We start from the raw sequence: 19,875 nt of genomic DNA, 5'->3' as shown, positions 1-19,875 counted from the left end.
ACTTTTCATCTGGTGCCACTCGCAGGTCAGAAACGTTCCTGTTTGGCATAGACTTTACTGAATTAGTCTCATCAAACTGGTCAACTCCTAACTTTTCATCTGGCAGCACCAGCAAGTTGACAGTTTGCAAAACACATGTGAAAGAAGCAATTGTACATTAATAATTGTCATTTTAAACCATGTTCAAAATGAATTTATTCATTCCTTCATACATACAAATTACAGTTATGGATGCTAAGGCAGTAACTGTCAGTGATGAAGACACTTAGTCAAATAGCAACTTTGTCCAAAAATTAAATATTCAGATAAAGTCCAAATGAGAACCACTGGGACACATGCAACAGATGTAATGATCAGACAGGATGAAAAGAAAAATAAAGAAATAATATTAGACACAGCATCAAGCTTGTCATGTATGTTATTATTTAACATTGTTTATGGTCAAATTAATAATAAATCCACCTTTTTATTTTAGTGTCCGAAGGCCTACTTGATAGATGTAAATTACAGTTATGGATGAAATATTAATGATTCAAAGTTTAATGCTGACTAACTAGTGTAAGGGTCTCAAACGCGTGGAGCACTCTGATATCAGTAAATAAATAAATACATTCATGTTGACAGGATTCAATTTGAAAAGCATTTTTATCCTCTCTTAAAATCAGCTTTGCCCAAAAAAACAGGGGGTGTGTTAGATGAAACAGACCTGCTCGTTTTAAAATATAAACGCTTGTAAAAAATAAATAAAAAAATATGTTTAATAAAAATCAGTGTAACCCACACAAAGCTGTGTCAGCTGACACGATGGTGAACTCAGATACGACAGCAGCAGCCTCATGGAGACAGTTGCCACGGAGACCGGCGCACGTCATCCTGTAGCGGTTGCCATGGCCCTTCTGACGTCAAAGCCCCTCGCAAGATGCTTAGGAAACCCCCTGGCGCGGTTGCCGTGGATACTGGCGGGGGGAGGGGTGGGGCTTAGAGGAAGCGGAAGTGTCAGAGCAGGCGGAAGTGGTACTGCCCTGAATACCCTGAGCAGCGAGCGGAGGACGGCTTGACAAACTCCCATCGTTCAGAGAATAAAATCGGGATCCCTAGTACGCTCAAAATGTGAGTTCATTTGCATATCACTCGATTATTGTCTTATATGCAGGGTAAACTGAGTCTTTCAGGGGGGACAGCAGCCCTAGCTGTGGCCCCATTGCTTGGCACTGCGGCGGAAGGTGCCCATTGTGGTTTGGGGTTGGGTGCGAGGATTTAGGCCGAGAAAGTGACCAGATAATGAGAAATAACCCACAGGAGCATCTGGAATGAGGATACCTGGTCTCGTTGTGTAGTCAATGACACAGGCTCTTTAACGTAAAAGGCCCAGAATGTGGCCGATGCATGCGTGGTGCGCGCTGCCCAGTGCCAATGAAGGGAGAGAGACGCAGTACCCAAGTTTGGCCATTTTGACAGCTTAGCAGCCGTGCCCCGGCCGTCGTTGAGCGCAGCCCAGACATTTTAGCAGCCAGCGCTCTGGACACGGTACGGCGAATAAGGCTAGCAAATAGCTGCAGGCCACAAGGGGACACGAGCTATGTTTGGCCTCATTAGTCGCCGAACAGACTAAAAGCAGAACCGCGCGATCGTGGATTGTCGCTAACTGAGCTCCGTCATGGCGTAGTGAAGCGATCTGGAAGCTAACACACCCTCCATATTTCCCGGGAGTTTCCCTTCAAATGCGACTTAAATATCATCGATTGAAATCGTTTTTAAGTTCATCTTAAACGGGACGAAGGGGAAACACTGAATTAAGACCGCATATAACCTTCTAGAAAATTCGTCTGTCGGTTCTGTGTCGGCGCATCGCCCATTAAGATTGAACTGGGTCAGGTCCTGTTAGCAACCATGCTAACCGCTGTAGCTAACGGCCGTGCAGCGACGTTTAGCTAGCATGCTAGCTGGCGGTAATCTATCTCTCCATCTTAAAATTCCGCAGGGGAATGCGACAAGGAGGGCGTAGCTGCTAGCAGGCCAACTCTACGCGTCAACCTACATATTCTGGCCCTGTAGCAGTTCTATGATATATTCTTTTCTTTTCTTTTTTTTTAACGTTAATGTCAGAAAGGTTTCCAGAGGCGATTGATTTTCGGGTGTAGGTCTATCCGCAGTTGGAAGATGGTGCCCCTCCATTTTTTTTTTTTTTTTTTTTTCTTTTTTCTTACGGTGCGAATAAACCATGTTAACCGTTAATAGTTAGCAAAGCAAGGTGGTGAAATAACAGATTTCCAAATGTAGGATGTGTCGGTGTCGTGCCAGATGATTGTATCTGACCAACGAGGCCGAATTGGATCGATTTTAACCGATGTGTGTGGGTCGCCATGGCTTACTAACGCCTCATTAATGCGCTTGTAACCGTGATAAGCGGCATTTTATCTCATGCTAAATGCTAATCTCACGATGCTAATATGTCACAACACGGCGGTGCAAATGATTTAAAAATATATACATTAAATGTCTGACAATAACAAATTATGGATGGCCTACATTTATAATACCATCCCCCTCAAAAATGACCTTAATTACCTTAATAATATATTAGTCATTATCTCTCTTTCCAATGCAGGTTATTTGCACACACAAATATTTTATGGTAATTGGTGTAAGATCAAAAAAGTAAGATCAAATTTTGTCAACACTTGAGTAAATCAGTTTTCACCAGTGCCTTCAAAGCTGTGATTTAAATGTGCTTCTGACAAGCAAAGGCCTCCATTTCACCCAGACCAAGAACAGAAAAGACTTGTTTGTGTCCTGTCCCTTTTTTTTTTATTATTTAATCAATTCATTTTCAAATCAGACTAATAGCAGTTACTATTATCACACTTGTCAAGCTCAGTCCAAATATTTAAATATTTAGTGTACTGTCGTATAAGGACTGAGAAGTCACTAAATTATAATTCTGACGGAGGCTGAAAGAAATTAATCTTTGATCAATATTTAAGAGCTAAATTATATATAAATATTAGTCCTATTTTATTTAAAATATTTGTCAGTGTTAAGAAATCCTGAAATTTAAATATCTAATAATACAATTGAACGGTGTCTACTGATTGCTATGATTAACACAATGTATATGGTATGGTATATGATCATTTTTTTTCTTTGTATAAAAGTGATTCCATGTGATCATGATTCTGGTTGTGTGGGTTTGCCAACAATACAATTTCTTTTAAATCGAACACTACTGAGGAATTTAGAGTAATCAGGGGTTTTCTCCTGAATTAGTGTCCCAATAGTGGACAAAATGGCTTTCTTAAAATGTAATTATCCTTTTGTCTAAATGGTACACCATTTTCTAAAATTATTTTGAAAATAGCTTAACAGTGCTCAGCATTGTCAGATAATTGATTAGATTTTTCAGCTCTTGAATCAGCACTCGATATCAGTGCACACCCAGCTGAGAGGCTATTAATTACTCTGCAGAACCATAGGAAGTGCCTAAGAGTGACAGCATGATCATAGTTAGCCAATGTGACCGGAGTTCTTTTAGATTTGACTCGTCTTTGCACTCGTGAGGTTTGCAGCAATAGTTTTCCTTATCACAACCATAAATAGACTCATAAAATTAATATACATTTTCAAAAATGGATTTCATTTATTTGTAACCGTGGATATTAAAATGACAGCTATAGGGACCGATAAAGGCCCAACCCTCGTGTGAGAAGAGATTTTAAATCAGGCCTGAACCAGATATCAATTTGCCAGTAATTATCAGCAACTCATGTGCATAAATAGTTAATTGACGGAGAATGAAAAGAAATCTGCACACTGATCAGGCACCATTACTTAAATGATGGACTGTGCCAAAGCTTCAATTTAACCTCTTTTAAATGTGAGTAATTCTTGAGTACACTATCATCAAATGAAGAGCGGTGTTTGTTGCCATGGATCTCTCGGTGCCATCTGGTGGTGTTGAGGTAAACGCCATTATGTGCTTTGGATATGCATAAGAGTCCGTTTATTAAATCAGAAAAATATAAATAAAAACAACCCGATTCACTTGGGCCACCAAGGTTTTTTCGTTTGTTGAAATGCACATAGCTCCAGTTTGAAATGTCAGTCAGGTAAAAGTATGAGAGAAATTCTCAAAAGAACTCACATAGGGTAATTGAGGGAAACTCAATTTTATATATATTTATTAAAAAAAAAAAAATACAAATTATGACAAAGTACAGACTTCAACAACAAAAGGTAGAAGGCCGTGTCCTAATAAAAACAAACAAAAAAAAAACTTGTCTTGCAGGCTAAAGAGAGAGAAGAGACAAATTAGTGTCTTCTTCAATCTTGGAGATCTGTTTTCTTCTCTTTGGTGGCACCTGTGGTGAGAAGTGGTAAGTGCAGGTGTGTGTTCCAACCTCACATCTAAGAGATCCAAACGGTGTTTCCTGTGTGATGCCGTCAGTCACTTAGCTCCTGTACCACGCCTCCATGAGAATAGTACAATAGTTGTCTGTTTGCTTAGTCATAGTAAAGATGATTTGGTACTCTAACAGAAGACAGAAATACAATGTGCTACTTCATGCTCAGGTGAGTTGAAGAGCGAAGCTGTCATCTTGGCTTAGCCTACCTTCTCTGGAAAAAAGATAACCACTAGATAACAGCGGACTCGTTAACTGTGCACAGGAATGTCACCACAATTCACAGTACTGTCATAAAAATAAATTTCATATAACTGAATCAGTGGGTCATTGACTCACACAGAGAAATTAAACAGCAGAGTGGACCTGTAAATAACAGTTGGCCCTAATGAGATGACATAAGAGTACCTTGTCTAACTGCTAATGCAAAACAAACTGACAGGAAACGGGCAGGTTTGCATTTATTTTGTTTAAAGCAACGAAGTTAATTCACGCAGTGGACTTATTTTCAAGCAACAGAAAACATACATGCAGGCCTAAATCATTTATAAATAATATCCCAGAGTCGAATAAAGATTTGTGGCAGAAGCTTTAAAATGATTACTCTTACGTTCTCCACAAAGCAGGACGGGGCTTGCCAAAGGTGTGCCTGCAAAGAGTTGTCTAGAAATGCGTCAAATAAAGAAATTGATGTTGATGTTGTCGACAACCTACATCAGCAGTGAGTCACTGCAGAAGAACAGAAAATTAAAAGGGTCAGATAGGGTGAACGCTTCTGGATTGGGAATTTGTTATTTTGGTTCAGCGCTATTATGAGTTTATTTCTTACCGTCTGCTCCTTTTGTCATTCTCGGAAATTGATTTTTAAAAAAAAATGAAGTGTAGTATAGTCTTTTTGATCTCTGCCGTGGTTTAATTTTTGATAAACTGAATAACAGGTTGTATTAAATCAGTGTCTATGGTAACTCAATATTAAATAATTCAGATCAGGGTGGAAGGCCGTGTTTATTTTGAACTATTCTTGTTGAATTAAATCAAATATTCATTGATAGTTCGTGGAAAAAAGCGCCGTCTCAAAACTCGTGATGCAGTTGACAAAAAAAGCAACATTTTCATAGATTATACCTCTTTTGCCCTCCTTAGGGAAACGCCATTTTCAGCCTTGCGTTCACAGGTAGGTCAGGTAAGGTTCAAGGAAATACAGACAAATGTGGTTGTTGAATCTCCGTCTGGTGGAAGGGGGTGGTCATGAAACTAAGAATCTACTCTGGACACGTTAACACAGTTGGGGTAAAGTCGGTTTCCGGTCTTCTGAATGTATGAACTTATGTTTTTACTTCTGCTGTGATGGTGTGGTCGTTCGTTCTTTTAAAGTTTAAACTTGCACAGTATAAAGAAGTTATACAGATTAAAAATGTATGTGATTAAAGCTGTTAGGGTTCATTGTGGAGCTTTTAGTAGTGTGACGTGTAGATATAAAAGAGATGGAGGCTGTGGCCTACTTAGACCTACAGATTCATCTGGAGAGCAGAAAGCCCTCTGGGATGAAATAACTGAGCAGCCATTTCACTGGAATTGAGTGTTTGACATTTTTTCAAGTACTGTTGAGTCTTATTTGATTCCCCCCACCACAATATGTGATGTCACCATGCAAGTGACAGGGTTTATTGTCAGTGGTTTGATCATAGCCCAGTTCTCCTCTAGTGGTAGTCCGTTTTTTTTCTTTCCATGTTTTCCGCATGCTCTACTTACGTCATGGGTGCATCACTGTCCATCACTCTGTTTCTCACACTTGTCTTTGTGTCGTTCTTATCACCCAGAGTTTCCTGTTATTAGCCGAAGTCCAAACACTAACGCTGTCTTCTTTGGGCTTCGCTGCTCCTGCTGCTTTTGCTTTTTCTTCTTTTTGCAGCCTAAAAGATGGATAAGCACGACCTTGTGCAGAAAGCCAAGCTGGCAGAGCAGGCCGAGCGCTACGACGACATGGCGGCTGCCATGAAGTCTGTGACGGAGCAGGGCCTGGAGCTGAGCAATGAGGAGCGCAACCTGCTCTCTGTCGCCTACAAGAACGTGGTACGTCATCTGTCTAATAAGTCAAATATTTTCTTTTTTTGCCTCCACAGTCCTGCTGAGGCTCATGGTGTAACCACACAGTCAGATGATGATTGGATTTTTTTTTTTTTTTTTTAGAAATTCTTCAATAAAACCCCATTGACGGGCAAATCATCTCCATAAAGCCAAACCCAATAAAGAAGGCTGAGAATGTACACCATATCCAGGATTAGTGTTATGACTCCAAGAGTAAATGGAGACAGACATAGAGGATACAGTTCTTGGAAAGTGTGGAAATCACCATTCTGTCCTATTAGACCCGATTGTTGTCACAACAAATGTCATTGGAGGAACCTGATCATTAACTCTTTATGTCTTTAAAGCAAGCAGCTTTGTTCCCACTTCCTGTTGATAGAATTTAATTTAGATTTTTGTCATCTTTTCACACTTACAAGCCCCTCCCTCTGAACCTAAAGGCATCTGCTCTTTCTCAAACCAAAGATTGGAAATTGTCGAGGAAACATTCACTGTGGAGGTTTGGGGGCAGCTGGACATAATGTGCAGGCTGCAACATTTGACAGCACACTGTAGCTTGTCCTGTCTTGGCAAGCGCCACTTGCTAAAATACCATCTCATCCAGTGCAGAGACGGTCGCTGGCTCTGCTGTTCAGATTTCTGTGTTTTCCTTTTTTTTTTCATGAAGATTTTATAGTCTTAACTCTAAAGCACAAATTATGTAAGAGTAGCCTCGGGTTTTCCAGCACTGCTGCTGCTGTTCATAGTTCTTAAAGCTTGGCAGCATTGCATACGTCAATACTAGGTGCAACCAGGAGGATGCTGTATGTCACTCTGGTTAGGTGTATTGCAGACATAGGAAGTGAAATAAGTCACACTTGCCTTGTGACAAGGAAACGAGACTTTTATTGTCAGACTTTCAATGACTACAGTCCGTTTTCTATTTGGTTTGACTGATTAATTAATTACAAGCCTAGGGACTCAGTGGATTGAAACTTTAGTATACACAAAATTATTATAATCTGTTGAATGATTTACATATTTGTGTCATTATATATTTTGGCATGATCAGATTTTGTGCTACAACAAAAAATGTCCCTGTTGATATTATTTCAGCCTCGTTTGTCCAGTCATGTGTGTTAAATGTTGTCTTTTAATGTCAGTTTTTTCTTTTTCCTCCCCTCGTTGCTGCCATTAGGTGGGAGCCCGCCGTTCATCCTGGCGCGTCATCTCCAGCATCGAGCAGAAGACGGAGGCGAACGAGAAGAAGCAGCAGATGGCCCGCGATTACCGTGTGAAGATCGAGGCTGAACTCCAAGAAATCTGCCACGACGTGCTGGTATGGACGGGGAAGGAGGGCGGGCAGGGAGTGAGGGGGCGTGAAGGAGAGAGAAAATGGACAAGATGGTTGGTGGCGATGGGGCGGAAGGAATAGAGGGCAATAGAAGAAACTGGTGAAAGAAAGAAAGCACACTAGAGCTGATCCCTTCTGGCTGAGGAATAAGAATAATGATCACATGGTGCGGAGACGGTAATAATGCTGCTAGCAGCTGCTGAAAGAGCTGTATTTAATTTTCTCTTTTTTTCGTCTTGCTTTTGCCCCACTTGGGTGTATCTGCTTCATTTTTCTGTGTCGCTACAGAGGCAAGGAGAGAGAGAGAGAGAGAAGCGGAGGGCGGACTGAGTATATGAAAACGTGTAATATGCTGTTACGACTTGTCTTTTGAAGTGGCGTCTGTCAGCTGAGGCCTGAGGAAGGTGTTCAGACCAAAAATAGCGCCGCCTCAAAAACAAAACACTGGGTCTGCATTAGTGTGGGTGTGCTTCTACAGGTGCACACGAGAAAGAGTCCACTTGGAGATCCAGTTGTTTTAATTTTCTGCTGCAGTGGTCAAATCTGTAGAATGTTATTGCAGGCGGTCTACCTGGACTTAGTTGCATTTGACAACACGCCACATTGCTGGATAAATGAAAAGACAAGCAAGTTACTGGATGAGTATCTGTAAAAACCTTGTATTTTAAAACATCTACGGAACCCCCATGCGCTTGCATGTCAATGGCGTTTAAGATGGAGAAAGTCAGGCACAGTAGAGCTGCAGTGAGTTGCAGCTGAGATGCAAGAAAACCTTTGTGGTTTTATCGTTGTTGATTGAAGCTGTACGTTTAATCTCAGTAATCTGAGGGGGACTGAAACTTCACCTTTCAATTTACTTGCTCTATGTACGTGCACCCTTGGCGGAAGTAAAGCACTGTAATATTGCCTGAAGCTTAATGTCATTTGAATTGTTCAAGCTGGACTCCGCTGCAAATATGTACTTCAAATCCACTGTTAAAAGTCTGTCGTTTTTAAATTTCTAACACCAGAAATGTGATTTGGGCCTCACGAGCAACCCTCATGCTGTGCAAGTTCCTGACTAGGGTAGTACAGAAATCGCTCAAGGTCAAAGCAGACTCAAATATTTTAGCGCATGAGCAGGGTTCTAATAATATCTTCAAGGTCAAACTGAAAGCCTCTGCAGTGATGTGATGCTGTAGGAATGGAGGGAGGAAGGGATGGCTGGAGTCGTACTGTCCTTAAAGCAGTAGGATGCTTGGATGGGGGAACGCTTTGATGCTTCCACAGGACAGAAAAATGTGTCAGTGACCTTGACCTAGAAGAGCGTACCGATCAATTCATCAGACCAGTAGCAAAAATTAATTTTCTTCCTCAGTATGAATTACATCTGCTCTCTGGGCTCCATGTTTTGTTGTACAGTTGAAAAATTAGGTTTACCTACTGCTTAGGTCTCTCTACAAAGTTGATGTGAAGAACCAGACAGGATTTGACTGAGTTTGACAAAAATAGACGACATGTTTGTTTTTAATCCAGTGATTTAAACGCCTACCCCATTGAGGTTTTTCATATCCATCAACTACAGGCACAAGACAGGAAGTTTATTATAACAAAGTTATAGTAGTAATTTAGTAGTTAAATCTGAGAGCTCATTAATCCTCTGGTAAACTACTAAATAAACTGCCCATAAACTGATTATAATCCAGGCCAATTGAAGCATTTGGATAAGCTTTATACTGTGATGGACAGAAGTGTAACAGCGACGTAGTCATACACGTCACCTGAGTGCTCCGATCGCTTTTAGGACCATCCAATTGCGTGGAGAAATATTTTTTTCCTCTGTCACTTCATACACGTCCCATAATGAAGTCCCAGTGGCCACCAACCAGCATACGGACTTAACTCATTGGAATAGGAAACACTGGCACTGCTGTCTCGAGCATTTAAAGTTAAGCTTTTGAAAGTTGGGTTAAAGAACGCTTTCAGTTTTCCTGGCACTGGGATTCCAAGTAATCGATGCTGTCGATGACAAGCCTCTGCTTTAGCCGGTACAAGATATTCTTAAATACCCAGTCTTAAAGATTTCAATTCATCTCTTACTCGGGAGTTAGTTTTCTAATAGAAAACAGTAGAGGTGGAACTAAAGTTCAACCCTTTGCCAAAGAGACAGTAATGGATCTTCTTCTTATGATTACGACTTTAAGGCATGCTTTGGTCGCCCAGAAAGTCTTGTCCACAGTAAAGCCATAACCTGTGATGGATGTAGTTCGTAAATGTGTTGCTTATTTGAAGTGGGCACAAACAAAGGGCCATCATGGCATGAGTGGTTTAGAAGAATCTTTAATGGTTGATTAAGTTTTAGATTGAGTCACTCTTAAGATTTCATTTTTTTTCTCCCCTTTTACATTACAATGTAAAGTTGATGTTATTCTATATTAAAACCAAAATATTGAGCACACACTTTGTATAGCTTTGAACTGGGATAACTGTTGCCACTATAGATGTCTACGTTTTGTTTTCCACCCAGGTTACTGGAGTCAGCAGATTAAAACGGGCTTCACTGTGGCTCAAAGGTCTAAATGTACTCACGGAAACAAAGCCGGTTTCAGTGAGGAGATGCTCAGGGGTAAAGTCAGAGCTGATCACATGATCTGGGTAAAAGCCTTCTTTAAATCAGATGAGGAGAACATGGGCAGTAAGAAGGAGATTGACACACATGCTTAAAGTTAGTGGAACCCCGTCAGCGAACAACCGCTCTAAAGACCACATTGTTCAGATGGCTCAGGGCAATGAGGCTATGCAACTGTAAGACCTTGTTTGTGATGTGTTATTTGTGTGTGATCCATTTATGCAGTGCATATAGAAACCTTGTTTTCTACAGATCTGTCTATATGTGGAGACTGACGCGATTTCTATTCAAGCTGTTAAGCAAAACATATTAAAGTTTTAGTTGCATAATGATCTTTCTTCTGCAGTTCAGAGCCAGCAGTCACCATCTTAGCAGTACCTGAACCACCTAACTCCAGACAAATTTATTTATTTATTTTTGTATCAGGTTTTTAAACAGATTTATTTCTCCAGTAAAATTGGACATTTCATTATGGAAGTCAGCGGCGACAGAGTAGTAAAGCTCGGAGTAGAGCCTCTGGAGTAGAGCATCCTTTGTGTCAAAAGGGGGCCATGGAGGTGGTTTAGGAATTACAACTCTTTAATATGTAGCCCCTTCTTTGTCAAGGGACCAAAAGTAATTGGACAGTTGACTCAAAAGCTCTTTCGTGGCATGTGGAATATTCTGTAGTTGATCCCAAGTGTAGCATCTGCATTTGGAAACTGTTGCTATTAACCTACAACATAAAATCAAAGGAGCCTTCAATGCAATGAAACCAAACCGCTTCAGAGACCAGTCACCCTGAAAAGGGGATGTTCCGACCAATATCAATATATCATGATAATTTATGATAATGTAAATCCTCAGTGTTACACTAGAGTAATTCAGCTTTGGTGTTTCTTCTTGGTTGTCGCATTTGTATTTGTTACAGGTTTGGCTTTAGCAAAAGAAGTCGTGCAATGACGAATATTGGTTAAAAAAACAAACAAAAAACAACATCTGGTCTTCTTGTCTCTTTCAGAATCTGCTCGACAAATTCCTCATTCCCAACGCATCTCAGGCGGAGAGCAAGGTGTTCTACCTCAAAATGAAAGGAGACTACTTCAGATACCTGTCAGAGGTGGCCTCTGGGGACTCAAAGAAGGGTGAGTATCTGGGCTCTTTTTGGCTTCACAGTCTTGCTTTTAAAGGGCAATTGAGCAGAATGATGTTTGTTGACTCTTGAGTGTTGATCCCAGTTAAAGGGAGGATTCTTCTGTCACTGTTGAGTAATCAACAGAGCGTAGCCAGAGTGTCCTTTTTTTTTTTATTGCTCCAACGAACATCGGATGCAGTTTACTGTATTGGTCGAAGCAAATATTCCTTTTTCATAAACAAAACTCTGTTTCCTCTTCAGCAGAGATAAAGACGGAGGGTTTATGCAATCAGATGCTGTGTGTTCACATTAGCCATGCCAAGGTTTTACAGGTTACCAACAACATTGTTCAAACATTACACCTTTAAAGGGTCACGGAGAAACCACCCAGAGTAAACGGCCCAACCAGATGTCACGTGATCATGCAGTGCGTTTTCACCTACTTTTATCCTTTAGCTTCTCTTGTTAATGACCAACTCATTCGGCCTGTTGCCAAGAGACGGTTGCCGCTAGTGTTCATTGCCATGGTTATCAGTTATCTGATTGTCATGGTGATAAACCAAAGCATTCATTTTGTAGAGGAAGTGACAAATAACTGAAAGGATGCTGGGCTGTCTTAAACCAAAGATGGTTTTGAATGAGGAGCAGCTTCTGAATTAATTTTTTTTTTATCCATGTGACGATGTCGTAGTCCAGAATAAAATGACTGTAAATAAATTATTAGACATTCATTATCATTAAACGATGACGCCTAAGAACGTAGACCAAAGTGGTTATTTTGTAAAACGTCTACAAAATTGGATTGTCACATTCACATGTTCTTTGCAGAGTGAATTATATTTATTTTCCATCTCAAATACCTGCAAGAATGCACCTGTACAACATGTTAGCATGGTGTAGCTCAAAGTTCAGCCTCACGCACCAATAAAATCAGTTATTGGAGGCCAGGGTTCACTACAGGTCGCAGCAGACAGGGTCCTCGTGTGAAGACAGTCTCTGCACAGTGTCTGTTGATGCGAGATGTGCCGCTTGGACTGCTGTTTAGGATCACAAGCGTGCAGTAAAACAAAAGTGACTGACGGTTATTTATCTTTCAAAGACACGGTGGAGAACTCTCAGCAGGCCTACCAGGACGCCTTCGACATCAGCAAGAAGGACATGCAGCCAACACACCCCATCCGGCTGGGCCTGGCCCTCAACTTCTCCGTCTTCTACTACGAAATCCTCAACTCGCCCGAGCAGGCCTGCTCTCTGGCCAAGCAGGTGGGTAGCAGCTGAACACTTTGTTTACTTGGTGTAAGCTCACTGGATTTAAATGTGATGTGGTTGAAACAGGTTATAGATGGGTGGGACCTCCTCCAGTCAGTATGGAGATTCAGATGATTTAAAAAAAAAAAAACGCAGTTGCTACCTGACAGGACAGCCTGAGCCCTGTCAACACTCTATATATAGGAGTGGTGTAAAAAACTAAGAAATAAAAGTAAATCTTAAGTGAACGCTTAAAACAAAAATAAGAGGAGTTTAAGGCTGATTTGTGAATATCACAGCTTAGAAAGACCTCCACACCCACCCCCTCAGCTGTACAACTTGAAACAGTGTCCCTTCTTGTACATAAATAGAAGTTTTCTGAAAGGATTTAAACCGGCAAACTTTTCTGTGCAGGCTTTCGACGAGGCAATCGCTGAGCTCGACACCTTGAACGAGGACTCGTACAAAGACAGCACGCTGATCATGCAGCTACTAAGGGACAACCTGACTGTGAGTATGACGCATAGATTTCTACCCCGGAAACATCTATTTGTTTTTTATTTATTTGTATCCTGAAGCTGATGATAACAAAAAGGAAGGCTTGTGTTTTTAGTGATACTGGAAATCCTCCAGTGCTGTCGGGACTGATTCCTCATAAAACTAAAGATTGCGAATTCCCTCACATCCATGTTTCACTCTATAAAGCCTCTGACTTGTAGCACATTAAATCCAGTTTCATATTTATTAATGCATCTGCCAACAGCAGCTGTGCACAGCTTGCAGCCACACGACCAGGTTAAGCTTTGTTTAGTTTGTACTGTGCAGACACTGACACTGCAGAACAATGTAGACCACATTCATTTAATACTACCTACCAGCGTGATACTGTTGATTAAAATATGTGGGCTGGAATTATTATTCGTTGCTATGCAGCAGCTCTTGATTTATGCAGATACACCGATCAGACATAACATTAAAACCACTGACAGGAGAAATAACACCTTGTGATAATTCAATGTTCTACTGGGAAACTTTTGGACCTGGCATTCATGTGGATGTTCCTTAGACATGTAGCACCCACCTAGACCAGACCAGGCACCCCCACCCCATAGCAATGACACTCCTTGATGGCAGCAGCCATCCCCAGCAGGATGCAGCCTGACACAGACACACACACAAAAACGGTTTAGGAACAACTCAAAAAAACATGAAGCACAGCACAGGGTGTTGACCTGGGCTCCAAATTCACCAGATCCTAAACTGATCTAGTATCTGTGGGATGATCCACAGAGGCCCCTCCCCTCAACCCATAGGACCCAAAGTTCCCCCACTAACAACATTCTGTTCCCAGACACCACAGGACACCCTCAGAAGCTATGTCCATTCTCTGATGAGTCACAATTGTTTTGAAGGCACAAGGTAGACCTACACAATATTAGGAAGGTGGTCATTATGTTACACCTGATCAGTGTATGGTGCTGTTAAAAAAAAAAAAAAAAAAAAAAAGTTTCTGATAAAGACATAAATCTACAAAAATAGTTTTTCAAGTGGAGTTTAATTCTAGACATTATTCAAACAGAATTCCATTTGTTGCTCTGGTGCGTAAGAGTCGTTCATTGACTGTGTTTACATGGTCAATATTTGTTCAACCAGATTAAAATCACTTTGATAAAGTAAATGTTTACATGGCCCAAAACATCCAAAAGATCACTGTAGAACTATTGACAACGTGGACCGTCAAATCTGCCAGAAGATGCACTCACCGGCCAGTTCATTAGGTACCCTGGTGAAAACATTCAAATATAACTACCCTGCACTACGTCTTGTCTTCATTAAGGTTCTGATATTCAGCATTTGTTTCAAATAACTGAGAGAGCTGGTGATTCCGCTGTGTTTCTATGGACATGTGTTCCTATTATTTTGATAACCCCGTTTTAGTCAGTGAGCTTGGCTGAATAACAGAAACACTTGATTGAATCAGGAACATCCTCCAGAATAATCATCCAGCTGAAGTTCCTCCTCTCCAATGTTTCAACGTAAACTTTAGTGCAAGACTTTTCTATTGGAACGTATTTTATTTCGTATTCTGTGCTTACCCACATGGAGCAAACGTGCTCAAAGAATGGATTTATTCCAACCAGAGAGAAACCAGCAGAGCAAATGTTTACACCACCCCTCTAAATTATTATTGGTGGAATATTAATGCAGCCGTTGTTGGGATCAGCTTGTTATAGTTTGTTTTTCTTTTCTTTTAATAAAAAAATAATAATTGTAATAAAAATTAAAGCCGGACTTGGCTATGAGTTTAAATTAAAGTGACTAAAAGATGTTGTTCTCCTCTTTTTCCTGCAGCTGTGGACATCAGAAAACCAGGGAGACGAGGGTGAAACCGGCGATGGAGAGAACTAGAGCGCACTTCACTGTTAACCCATCCCCACACTCTTCCTCCTCCTCCTCCTCCTCCTCCTCCTCTTCCTCCTTTTAATCTCTCCTCTTTCTTCTCTTCTTCCTCTCTTCGTACACATAAACAAGCCCGTTCATTCCCTCGTCCCACTTTTTCAAAGCCCAGCCTTCCCGACTTCCCTTCTGTATAACCAACAGCATGAATAGTACCTGAACCTTCACAGACAAATTATTGGGGACAAAAAATTAAATAAAAATTAGGGGGGAAAAAGAAAGAAACTACTCCATCACCCTGCCATTACTCCATCCCTCCATCCCTCCCACCTTCCCTCAATCATGGCACTCCAGTGCAGGCCAGCAGACTAAAAAAAAAAAACACTGGCCAGCCCAGTCTTTAGCACGCAGGGAGGGTTTTTATCTGAAATGAAGAGTCCATCTTCTCCTGTTTTTAATTTAATTTTTTGAACCCTCTTTGTTTAATCTTTTTTTTCCTCCCATTCCTTCCATTCCTCCCTCCTTCCTAACATCTCAGTACGTTCTCTCACCCACCTCCCCCCTCCAACTCCTCTCTCTAGTGAGTTAATGCATTTATATAGTTGTCCATTCCTTCTATTTTTGGCTTTCTTAGTGTACTGGCAAAAAATGGCTGGTTTTATTCCACTTTAAACGAAAACAAAAAAAAGGTTATTAAACTGTCCGTTTATTTTCAACAAACACTGTGATGCTTAGTTTTTCCTCCACCAGAATCCTCGTTTGATGGCTAATCAGATTTTTAAAGCTGGGATTGGGGGGGGGGGGGGGGTCATGCTTGGACAGCAGTTGCGATTCTGCTGAGGTTCATACAGAAGGGTCCTCCTACAAGGCTGTATTGTGACACTGACAAATCTAAGAACAGAAGCGTTTAACCTGCTGTGTTTATCAGACACTTTCTTCTCTCTCCGCAGTTTTATTTAACGCAGTATTTCCAGTTCGGAGCTATAGAGGGAAACAAATAAATATTGATTTGGAAAATGATTAAAAGCAAAAGACGCAAACATTCCTTTTTCATGTTTGAGACGATTTTCAAATGGGACCTGCTTCATCGGAAGCCACACATCAGTCCTAATGTCCCTGAAGTTAACTCCTTTAAAAACATCTTCGTTTCCCTTCGCGGTTGCTTTTTAATTGCATTTGTATGTAACACAAACTTCTCTCGGGCTTTTTGGAAACTGTAAAATTTGTAGAGCTCAACTGTAAACCCGTCTTTTGGGAAACAAAACGGTTCGTCTGCGTCGTTCGTTGAAACCTCGAGGCCGGCCGTTACAGTCCACTGCTGGTTTTATGCATTGGCTTCACTTCTTTGGTACCTTTTTTTTTTTTTTTTTTTTTTTCCCCCCCCTTTCCCTCTCCTTCGCCCTCTTTATGCCCTCCCTTACTGCTTGTACTGGCGAGTTTAGACAAGCCCCCCAAGTTTCCACTCGCCGCTGAATGGTGTGATCTGCCAGCAAGAATGCATGCCTTCATTAATCGCCATGTAAATCTACTGCAGCGTTGGAGTGGGAGATTGTGCACTCTGTGGATTTAACACCTGAGCTCACTGCTCCCTCATTTCCAAACTATACTAGAAATATTGATCCTGTGATCATTCCAGCTTCGCCTATCAGGATTAGCAGCATTGGCTCATTGCAAAAAAAAAAGAAAAAGAATTTTTATTCATAATCATGGACACGCCCTAAAAAAGACCATTTGGTAAAATGACAGCAGAAAAAAAAAATTTAAGCCAAAATTAAACTTAAAACTAATAAGAAGTGGTTTATTAATATTTTTGAAACGTCACCTTTGGAGTCCACAACAGGTACGTGCGTTGAAGGAGCCAAATCGCAGCCGATCAGCCAGTCGTGGAAGTGAGAACCCGTAGTTTGGTTCATGCGGTAAAACAAGCGTACGTGTCGAGGCAACCTTAACTTTTACTTTTCAGCTGCAGTAAAAGAGAAAAACCATCGGCAATTTAATGGTACATTTTCCAGCTCATTATTTTTGCAATTATAGAAATGAGTCGGTTTGCGGTTTCTTTTATTTACATGCAATGTGCCCTATGAAAAAAACAAACAAAACATCTGCAAATCTCAAACTGGAGTGTCCGTTTAATTATCGGTGGACGTCGGCCGACCAGAGTCCATTGCTCCACTCAGTGTCACAATAACCTTGTCAATAACCATCGACATTCCACTCTGTAGCTGTAGAAAAGTCATGTGTCTCAATGTTTGTTTTCTTTTCTTTTTCGCTGGGGACAAATGTTTTCATGCACTGACGTTTAAAAGGTTTTAAAAAGAAAAAAAATTCCTCCCTGCCGCTCTTTTTCTCGTTAGCTGAACAACAACAAAAAAAAGGCAGTTATTCTTCGCTTTGTAAGGAAAAAAAAATGATCCCATGCAGTAGTGAATGTGGCACCGAGCCTGTCTGTATATCTGGTATCTGAAATCATTTTGTTTTTACTGACCAGTATTCTGCTTAAAATAAAAAAATGGAAAAAAAAAGACCCAAAAATAACAAAAAAAAAAAAAAAGTTTGCTTCTGTGACGGTTTTATTGCTTAGCGCGCACGTGGTTGTGAAAATTTAGAGTTAGCTTAAGGACACCAATAAAAATGACAAAAAAAATGACAAAAAAAAGAAACCTCCCCCCTTCGATACCACCCCCCACCCCCTCACCCTGGTTATTGACGTAATACTAGATTTGTGTATGTCTTTTAAAAAAAATAAATAAAAAAAATCCAACTCTAGTTTCACCTTACATGTTATAAACAGGACAAAATGTAAAAGACAATTTAAAGTGAAATAAAGGTTTTATCAGTTCCGAATCAGCCCTGCTCTGTTTCTTATCACCACTAGCCTGTTAATGCAGCATGTTGTTTCACTTCATACTGACCGGTCTCATTGATGCATGGCAGGAGGGGACGTCTTATCTGGGAACGATGGACAACTGAGGAAAATTCCAGTTCTCTGAGCTTAAAACGTTTAAAACTTTGGGATTCAATTTAAAAAAAAAAAAAAAAAAAAAAAAAAAATATTCAGCACAACAGTTCCTCTTTGGTTTTCAAAGAAGACAAAGAAATCTAACTCTTAGACTTTGACCAACACAACGAGAACTCGTGGACAAACTTTGGCGTACTGGTGTTTTTGTTATACCGTAAACCGAGCATAATACCACGGATTTCTTTGATAAAGAAAGTTAATTTATCCCTTTCCGCTCCCTGTAAATGCCGGTTTAACTGTATTTTCAACTTTCAACCAAAAAAGAGAAATGACTACACCAAAAATTGTGAAAACATTAGTCCAACGTTGAATATTCTATGCTCGGTAGTATAAATTTGGACATCTGCTTGTCCACATGCAGCGCTACATCTGACTACATCACTCTGAAAACAGATATAGAGATATATGCGTTTACATGGCCCCAAACATGAATTAAGAGAATAGTTTTTTGGGGGGGTTTTGTTGAAAAAGTGGTTCCTCCCGCTGTGGATCGTCGAATCTGAAAGAATTTTTTATACGAACTTTATTGACAACGCTGAATTGCTTCAAACGCAGACAACCAAAATACGAATAATGATAATGGCCTATGGCTCACACTTTTCAAGACACCGAAAGCGCGTTACAGAAACCATTATTCATTCATACACATTCACACCGGTGGTGGTAAGCTACATCTGTAGCCACAGCTGCCCAGGGGAAGACTGACGGAAGCGTGGCTGCCAGTGTGCGCCAAACGGCCCCTCCGACCACCACCATGATCAGTCATTCACACGAGGCAGGATGGGTACGGCGTCTTGCCCAAGGATGCTACAACAGCGACTGGGGAGAGCGGGATTTGAACCGCCAACCCTCTGATTATTGGACGACCGGCTCTACCTTCTCTTTCAAAGAAGAACAAGGAAACTAACTCTTTGACCAACGCATCAAGCGTTGTAGACGCCACCTTGCTTTGGCATTATTTGTGATCACTTTTCTTATGTACCGAGCGTAATACCGCGGATTTCTTTTGTTAAAGACGGTTTGTTTCCACTTAAACGAATATTACAGCTTTCCAGTCCCTGTAAATGCCGGTTTAACTATTTTTAATTTGCAAAAAAATAAATACTGCACCATGAATTTTGGGAGAAAGGTCAAATGCTGAGTATTTAATGCAAAATAAATTTGTCATCTTGGGCTGTGTACATACAGCACATGACTACCTCACCCCAGACCTGAAGATCTGATTAAAGACTCAAACTTAACTGTTTACATGAACAGTAAATAAAATGATTGACATGTCCCCCAAACATCAGTTTATTATATCGGGTTTTTTTTTTGTCTTTTGTCGAAGTGGCTCCGCCTGCAGTGCATCGTCAAATTTGCAAGAAATAAAACTGAACGTTATTAACGAAACTTTATTGATACAAACGCTGAATTGATTCAGACAAAGATGATGATGGACCAGGATCATTCTGCGGCTTCAGTGTTGCGGTCCACATGGATTCAGTTTTGAACCATCTCTGATAAGATGTTTACATGTCCCCAAACTTCAGTCAATATAGAAACATACTGAGCGCTGACGAGCGCCATATATGCCAGAAATGCACTCGTATGCCATTTTAGTAGGTACACTAGGTACAAAACATACTAGTATAACAGTCCTGCACTAAATCTTATCTTCATGAAGGT

General features: G+C 40.7%; 1 protein-coding gene across 1 annotated transcript; it reads left to right on the top strand.

Moving 5' to 3' along the window:
* The first annotated feature begins 972 nt into the window (after positions 1 to 972).
* On the top strand, positions 973 to 18,032 carry ywhaba (tyrosine 3-monooxygenase/tryptophan 5-monooxygenase activation protein, beta polypeptide a). The gene is made up of 7 exons (XM_084543013.1): positions 973 to 1,110; positions 6,313 to 6,473; positions 7,666 to 7,806; positions 11,430 to 11,553; positions 12,643 to 12,806; positions 13,206 to 13,301; positions 15,144 to 18,032. Exons 2-7 carry the CDS (start codon positions 6,321 to 6,323, stop codon positions 15,198 to 15,200), a joined length of 735 nt encoding a protein of 244 aa, XP_084399139.1. The 5' UTR covers positions 973 to 1,110; positions 6,313 to 6,320; the 3' UTR covers positions 15,201 to 18,032.
* The last annotated feature ends 1,843 nt before the right edge of the window (positions 18,033 to 19,875 follow it).

This window comes from Chelon labrosus (genome assembly GCF_963514085.1).
Source record: "Chelon labrosus genome assembly, chromosome: 4".
Taxonomy (NCBI): domain Eukaryota; kingdom Metazoa; phylum Chordata; class Actinopteri; order Mugiliformes; family Mugilidae; genus Chelon; species Chelon labrosus.
The sequence above is the reverse complement of the archived record's forward strand: the minus strand, read 5'-3'. Positions and strand labels throughout refer to the sequence as shown.